The sequence below is a fragment of the Ruditapes philippinarum genome, unplaced genomic scaffold (assembly GCF_026571515.1).
Source record: "Ruditapes philippinarum isolate M1 unplaced genomic scaffold, ASM2657151v2 ctg905_1_1_1_1, whole genome shotgun sequence".
NCBI classification, from domain to species: domain Eukaryota; kingdom Metazoa; phylum Mollusca; class Bivalvia; order Venerida; family Veneridae; genus Ruditapes; species Ruditapes philippinarum.
Genome location: NW_026856143.1, coordinates 13,235 through 21,811, shown reverse-complemented (window position 1 = coordinate 21,811; position 8,577 = coordinate 13,235). Strand labels below are relative to the sequence as shown.

Below are 8,577 nucleotides of genomic sequence, written 5' to 3'. Positions count from 1 at the left end.
GATATCAAGAGAAGAATGTTTAGTGTATCTTTCTTGCTCTTCGGGATTCCGGAAGAAACATTTCATATCGATAATAGCAATGTCTTACTGGATATAGTGTGTTGCATTACAAGCAAAATAAACTTGTCAAATGACAATCTTTATTACAATGGTTCTGTTTTGTTATAATTATTTTTTAACAAACTAAATTAAATGATGGAACAAGATTATTAACTCATAAGGAAAAGTATAACGCGAAGTAAAGACGTAAATATCAAAGAAAATGTCAGGATTTAAATACATATACACCTGGAAATAAGTTAAGCACACCCTGGAAATTTATAACAATTATTGACAGTGTCTCTTTGATTTATGCTTGCGATATTTCTTGTATTAAAGCAACATGCCTCAAGATTAATGCTTTTCCTTATGAAAATTTTGAAAATGTATTTAAAAGTAAAATATTGTAAAATGAACATAGCTATTAATTTTACAAATGGCACTTACAATATGTAAATTTACTAACAATAATTCAGATAATCAACCAGCCCTTACTCTGTTAGTAATGCAGAAGACATATAGTAATAAATCAGACATTAATCGCACATAACAAATTATTACTTGAATCTTGAATCGTTTAAATTTTTTTACAATCTTAGTTCAACTTACGCAACGTTGATTTTCTTGAAATATTTTGGCTGATCTGATAGCATGCAGCTTTAACTAATTTCAAAATATAATGTATATACAGCAGTTCTTCACATGTATTCTCATTAATATCAGTATCAGTATATCCAGCGAGACTAAGGGCCCGTCTACACCTATCCAAGTCTTGAATGCAAATATCATACTCTCTTGTATTGCATAGTGTAGACACCCTACTTGAATGAGTTTTAAAGAGAAATTATGTGACATCCAAGAAGATAATTCCTTGCAAGAAAGTTAGAACACGTTCTATTTTTCTACAAGTTTTTAGCTGTCAAGACACTGATAACACCGGTTTGACACAAAACATGTGCCCAAAGGTGCGATAGTGACATAGTGTTGTTTTTTTAATCATTTTCTGACTTTTTTGTTACTGATTCAGTGTTCATGATCTGTAAATTTTAGTAAATGCATACAATATCTTGGTCAGAGGAACATATCAATACAATGTCAGAAGAGCAAAAAAATCAAAAAAAAAAAAAAAAAAAAAAAAAATCAGTATTTAGTCAAAATGGATTTTAAATGATTGTAAATGATCTTGTTCATTTAGTGAATTACTTTCATCAAATAAAGAATTTGCATCAATTTATCAGCTCAAAAATATATTTTCTCACATTTTCCATTATTTTAAAAGAATGTACAAATTTCAATTTTATTTACTCCATTGTTTTTAGGTAATTACATCATTTCCCCGCTTTTTTATTCACATATTTTACAGTTACATGATAGTATTGCCCAGGATTTATACCTTTGTCTTTGCAATACTATCATGTTTCTGTAAAATGTGTTAATAAAAAAAAGCGGGAAAATGATGCAATAAGCTAAAACAATGGAGTAAGTGAAATGCGTACATTCTTAAAAAATGGAAAATGTGAGAAAAAATACATTTTGATGCAAATTCTTTATTTGATGAAAATTATTCACTAATTTAAAATGCATTTTGACTCTCTTTGAAAAACAGATCTTTTTTTATTTGTTTTTAATTAATTTATTTATTTGTGCTCTTCTGAATCTGTGTATCAGCGTATTGATTTGTTCCTTTGACTAAGACATTGAAAACATTTACTGAAATTTACTGGTCATCTACACTAAATCGACAACACAAAAGTCAGAAAATAATAAAATAAACAGCACTATCACATATTTGGGCACATGTTTTGTGTCAAACTGGTGTTGTCAGTGTCTTGACAGCCAAAAACTTGTAGAAAAATAGTACTTGTTCTAATTTTCTTGCAAGAAATTATCTTCTTGGATGTCACATAATTTCTTTTTAAAAACCATTCAAGTAGGGTGTCTACATTATCCAATACAAGAGAATATGATACTTGCATACAAGGGCCCGTCTACACCTATCCAAGTCTTGATCTGTTACTTTTAGTAAATGTATACACTTAAACGGTCAATATCTCAGGAACAGATCAATTCACTGAAACACAGAAGAGCATAAAAATGAAAATAAAAAAATTAGTTTTTCAAGTAGTCAAAATGGATTTTAAATGATCTTGTTCATTTAGTGAATCACTTTCATCAAATAAAGAATTTGCATCAATTTATCAGCTCAAAAAATATTTTCTCACATTTTACATTATTTTAAAAGAATGTACACATTTTAATTTCATTTACTCCATTAATTGTTTTTAGCTAATTGCATCATTTTACCGCTTTTTTATTCACATATTTTACAGAAACATGATAGTATTGCAAAGACAAAGGTATCAATCCTGGGCAATCTTAATTATACATTTCAGTAAAAATTGTGCCTGATAATATATTGAAAGGGCCATCTATTTAGCTTATCTAAATGTGACATGTAAGAAACTTAAATAGGTGTAGACGCAGCCTACATGTTTAACAGATGTGTTCATTTGTTCAAGGTTAAAAGATAGGACGGAAATTGAAACGCTTTACTTTGTCACTGTTAAGATATACTATCTATATCCTATTATCGCACACATGATAAAAGTTGAGTTCTATTAGCTAACAATATATTAGGAGTGGCATTACATGTAAACTCAATAACCGATAGCGATAGTTTGTTAACTGTTTATAAATGAACTGCTAAGATTGTTTATACATTGCACATAGCTCTTAGTAGAAAATATGATTATTAATTAATCAGTGCAATTATTAAGTGCTGTTTTGCCCCTATTTGCCTCGTAGTCTATTTGTTTCTTTCTGTTTCAACAGTCCTTCGCAATTCTATAACAAAATGTTTCATTTACTTTTACGTGTGCATTCTTTTAAAAATTAGACTAGATCAGTATAAAAAACATCTTTTAAACCTTTCAAAATGGGCATGCGTCTAGACAGATACATCTATATCAAAGTTAATAGTGTAGACTGCTCGCTATTAGGATCATCCAGGTTTTCGTTAAAGCAAACCAATATTAGAATCAACAATACATTTGTCAAAATAGTCCTGATTTGGAAAATCAAAAACTTACTGTTGATCAGAAGTTTATAAATGAATACATTTTGAAGCATGCATTAACTTGATTAAATTGTAACTTTATTAACCTGACGAAATACATGATATGTGTTACATTATGTCGATCAATAGCTAGTACATGTAAAGGCACTAGGTTAAAAGGTAGGACGGAATAAATTGAAGCTATATAAACGGGGGAAATATCAACACTTTATCATAAACCATTCGTGAAATAGCACAACACGGTCTAGAAATTTACACGAGTTTAGATTTATACAACATGGAGGAACAAACTGAAAAGGTAGGACTATCATTTTACTTTAATCATTTATTAACAGAAAACAAATGTAATCATATTGCATGACATTAATTTTTTTCTCCAAATGTTCACGACAGAAAACACAAACAGAAAATCATCTTTTAATTAGGCATTTTAATTATTCTAGTGTTCGAACGGTTGAACTTTTATTTCATGGTTGCACATTATTTCATAATTATTTCGCAATATTTATAATTTGCAATCATATGTTAACTAAGAGAGTCCCCTCTTATTCTAATGCATAACTGGTTCACAAGCAAGCAGAATCAAGTTTTATTTATAGTCCTAATAGCGTGCAGTCTACAATAACAGAAACAACAAAAACAAGTGAAAAAGGTAATTATTGCTTTTTCAGCTTCATATTACATAAAATTGCATAAATATTTAACATTTAATAATAAAAGGACTATTATAAAGAATTTAAAGAAGTGATAACTTTGAACACGCTCCAATTTTAGGCTATTTTTTATATGTATATGACAGTTAATAAATTCACACACAGGCATGTCACGCTTACGACTTGACCAAAATAATTATACTACAAAGGTTACTTACCGGTTGGGAAAAACTTAATTGGCCACTGAGGTTGAGTTACACTTTCAGTTGACATTTCGTTTGTCTAATTTGCATTGAATTGACATTTAAAGAAAAAAGGGTTGTGGACATTATTTGTATTTATTTTCAGACGGTTGAATCCTACTGAACATAAAATGATCAAAGTATATAGCTTAAAATTTTAGAGTAACAATAAGTTAACATGTGCACTTCGTTAAATGTACACGTATAATTAAGCCGTACGCATTGGAATATTATCATCCTTTCTAAATACTCTATCATATGTAGTTAAAATATTGACGAGATTTTATCTTTAGGTCTACTTTCTTGAGTAGTCTTTGTCACTATGCATTATTATCAGTGTATGTTTTGCCAAAAACGAGTTGAAATACAAAATTGAAAACAATAAAAGCGCACACAAATCAGGTAAATCTAAAACAAAAAGAGAAGAAGTTCGCTATAGAAGATTTTGTGATAGAATGCCGATGGTCAGCTGTATGTTTTCTATTTAATTACTTTTGATGTATATGTACTGCATCATCACATCGCTTTAAAATATTACTACGCTTTTATACTTGTACAAAAAGTATTTTATTTTGAAATATCTTTACTTTAAGGTATTTCCTTTTATCTGTTGTCTAAAAGAAAAATAATAAACAAATGAACATACTTGTTTCAGATCAAACTTGAAAACGGGTCTGATGTTACGGTAACAACACTAGAAGACGAAAACGGAAACCAGTTTAAAACCGTTACCACCGATGAAGTTGTCTTTCCATTTCCAATACTGAAAGTGGGACCTGAAAAACGATTTTCTTACGTTAAGAATTTTAGTTTCAAGGACGGAGATGTTCTCTTGTGTAGCTATCCGAAAACAGGTATTACTAAGTAACGTTGAATAGCTTTTGTCGTTTCTTCATTTTTTTCATTTTACAGACATTTCAAATGTGAAATTGATGCATGTATCTTTTCTGATTTATTTAGTTTAAAAGTTGAAAGGATGTCTTGATTTAAAATGGTCTTTGAACTTTCGTCCATATTTTTTAACACGGTCATGTACTGTGTGTTTATATGTCTTATTTCGATTTATGCACAAATCAAAAAGGCGTTTATAAATTCGTTTCTTGCTCACTAGATTTATATTCGAAAATGCGTTCATTTATGATACATAGTGCAAGTCAGTAATTCCATTTATCTTTGATTATTGTTTGTTCTTTAACATTTGAAGTCTTGTTTAAATATTAAAAACTAACTAACTATTTGTCATCCAAAGATGGTTGCATATTTCACCTTCAGCTTCCTTCTACTCTTTTATGACTCAGTCTTGCTTTCTCCAAAATTAAGATTTTTTAAGCAAATCTTGGGTACAAATAAAATAAGCTCGGATAATCAACATTTGCCGAGTTCTGGATAACAACTTTTAAATAAATCACAATTATTCCAATTAAAATTGAACAAGATATTTTTTTTCAGAATATTTACTAGATGGACTGTTAAGTGTTCATTTCTAGACATTTAAAGTGTGTGGTTTATATGCATTATAAGCTTACACGGTACATTTGCTTTAAATGCATCAACATTAGGTTTGGAATTTTCTAAGTCTGTCCGTTGTGTCTAGTAACATATTTTAAAATTTATAGATTTTAAAAGGGTTACACTTTTCTTTATAAATGAATATACACTTATTTAGAAACAAAAGTAAATTATGGCACACTATTAACAAAATTAATCTTGTTCTTTTTAAGGTACCCACTGGACAGCAAATTTGTTACATTATTTAATGTATGATGGACCTCTTGATGCCCTTACCTCACATCATCCCTGTCTAATAGACCGCTTTGATATCGAGTCTGCGGAACAGAGAGAAGGCAGACGAATTGTAACATCACATTTCCCGCCAAAGAATTTACCAACCGAACATTTCGAAAAAGGCGGGAAAACAGTACTGGTGTTCCGTAATCCTAAAGATGCAGCGGTTTCGTTGTATTATCAATTAAAGAAATTAAAAATGATAGGTGACTTTAAGCTGTCATGGAATAGTTACATAGATTACTGGCTTGATGGGAAAAGTAAGCATTTTTTTTATGTCAGTTATAACTTATTAAATAATTTGAGTTGAACAATATTGCTATGTTGCAAAACAATATTTTACTTCATTTCGGAAATATCGAGGACATTGTAGTCTCGTCATTTCATATTCAATGTCAGTGCAAGAAATATAAAGAATAAAGTTAGATTTACTTTCATGTCAAAGTCTTAGCAAGTCAATAACTGTTGCGCGCAATCCAGGTTAAATTATAATACACTGTTATAAAGTGTTACATAATAGTAGAAACATATTAATAGGGTAACTCACTTTGTAAAAACGTTATGTTGTTTAGTTTTTTAAATAAAAGGTAACGTATCGAAAACATTTTTATGTATTTCTGTTCAACCTTATTCAGTAAAAATGAACTTAATTCTCAACTTTAGTGTTGTACGGATCTTTCTTTGATTACTACAATAAGTGGCAAAAGTTGTTAGAAGAGACGCCAGATCTTGACGTACTTATTGTCCAGTATGAAGACTTGAAAATGGTTTGTTTTCTTTTCTTAAGCACAAAAGGGGTAAATTTAATTTCTCATATTTTTAAAAGGGAAAATATAACAATCCGTTGCGTATAAAAGCCTATGTGCTCATTTCTTGGCATTCAGTTGTTGTTCAGAGGGATTAAGGTCGTTGACTTGGTACCTCATCGCTGTGTGTTTAAATCGGTTCTACTATGTGAGGAGTTATCGAGCTAGCTTTCACAACGTCGAAGGTTTTACTAAGGTGTCCGTTCGTGTCAGTTCGTGTCTGATATTATGCACGGAGTGGCCCCGATGTCGTGACCCACCAATAAAATAGAAAGTCGCCATATGACCCATACTGTGTACCTCTGGCATTCGATTACACACATTTGGTATACAGTTTTATATATTTTAATGTCCCCTAGAGGTAGGATGCTACCGTCTAAACACTGCAAAATAAACAGCAACAAACAGCGTATGAGCTGCACGAAAAAAATATGGTACAATCATGGCATTCTCATCTAGCAATGGACACTAAATATGTACGTTTTATTTTACTTACAGGACAGTTTAAGTCAGTTACGTCGCATTCAGACTTACCTTGGACTCAGTCATTCTGACGAAAGACTTCAAGCCGTGTTAGATAAATGCTCGCTAGGCAATCTTAGGGCTGATGTAGAAAATGGCAAAGTTAAAACACCGTTAATTGATGAATCAGGGAAATCAATTCTTTACAGAAAAGGTATTTAATGAAAAACGGGATTTCTGAATTGTCCATATCATTGTTTGACGATTAAAAAGTTGAAATTAAGAGTTGTCTTCTAGGATGCAAGATTTGTCGTTTTAATATAGATATTATAGTCTGTAAATATTTTAATGCATAATATTAATATAATATGACTCTTTGAGACATAATTGTATATCTGAATACTTTCTTAAAATACATTTTTGTTACAGGGATAATCGGAGACTGGAAGAACCATTTTACTGTTGCACAAAATGAAAACATAGAGGCGGTGGCAAGTGACAAATTCAAAAACAGCATATTCAACTACAAAGCTTGGGGCTGTTGACATTTTCTTAGTGATTTCAATCATACGTTTAGAGATTTTCTTTTTAAATAAACATTCATTTACAGTTGACTTCTATTTAGGATAGTAGATGATATGCTCTATAATTTTGTTGAATCAAACAAGGTATGATCGAAGAAAAGATAATATCCATTTGTTTGAAACAAAATCAAAGATGTTTAACACAATCACAGTTGTGTGACACAATTATATTTTATACAGCAACTGCAACAAGGGAAGGGGCAGAGATAACAAACTCCTGTACATTCTTTTGGTAACAGTACTATATGATATGCCACGTTCGGTAACCTAGACATCTCTATGATCTAAGAATAAATGATAAGCTCACTTTGCGCCATCGTATTTTTAATGCTAACATGACCTGTTGTTATAATATTTTGTTTGTTAATAACAATTGCACGTAACCATCGTCCTAGTTCTGATATTTAATTAGTTACAACTCAGGGAATGAATGATGAACTATTGTTTCTGTTAATTTGATTTAGAGATGTTTTTCTCACAAAATTGAATGTAATCAAGCAATAATACCTGGTGATGTGTGACTTTACCAGCAGTGCTTAGTTCAAATCCAATAGAAAAATAATCATCTAAAAGGGAATTGCAGATCAGTCCAGTCAAAGGATGTTTTATATTTTCGTAACGGTATGTTAAAGTTACATTATGCTCATTCTTTCACAATCAAGTTGAGTTGAGTTGAATTAGTACTATATTTCAAAAAGGTTGACTATTAAAATGATGATTGACCAACGAACTATACAGAAAAATGTTAATGATACTATATATCAACGATCTAAATTATAAAAAGACTGCCCATCTCTTATAATAATTGCACATTTCCTATCCTTTGTAAATGATGTGTACAGACATTTCCGTTTGCCACCTAGATTACTGATTATTTTTTCATAGTAAAATCTACATTTGATAAGAATTATGACAAATTGTCATATTATT

At 30.4% G+C, this 8,577-nt stretch overlaps 1 protein-coding gene across 1 annotated transcript; it reads left to right on the top strand.

Moving 5' to 3' along the window:
• Positions 1–3,256: 3,256 nt before the first annotated feature.
• LOC132745570 (sulfotransferase 2A1-like) lies at positions 3,257–8,030 on the top strand. Its single transcript, XM_060734516.1, has 6 exons — positions 3,257–3,413; positions 4,666–4,864; positions 5,732–6,055; positions 6,459–6,562; positions 7,100–7,277; positions 7,493–8,030. Exons 1-6 carry the CDS (start codon positions 3,393–3,395, stop codon positions 7,606–7,608), a joined length of 942 nt encoding a protein of 313 aa, XP_060590499.1. The 5' UTR covers positions 3,257–3,392; the 3' UTR covers positions 7,609–8,030.
• Positions 8,031–8,577: the final 547 nt, after the last annotated feature.

Bases quoted from the DNA above. Each gene is read 5' to 3' on its own strand.
- LOC132745570 (XM_060734516.1), top strand. From the start codon at position 3,393: ATGGAGGAACAAACTGAAAAG. The intron at 6,056-6,458 runs GTAAGCATTTTT...TCTCAACTTTAG, and splicing joins TTACTGGCTTGATGGGAAAA to TGTTGTACGGATCTTTCTTT. The intron at 6,563-7,099 runs GTTTGTTTTCTT...TTTTACTTACAG, and splicing joins AGTATGAAGACTTGAAAATG to GACAGTTTAAGTCAGTTACG.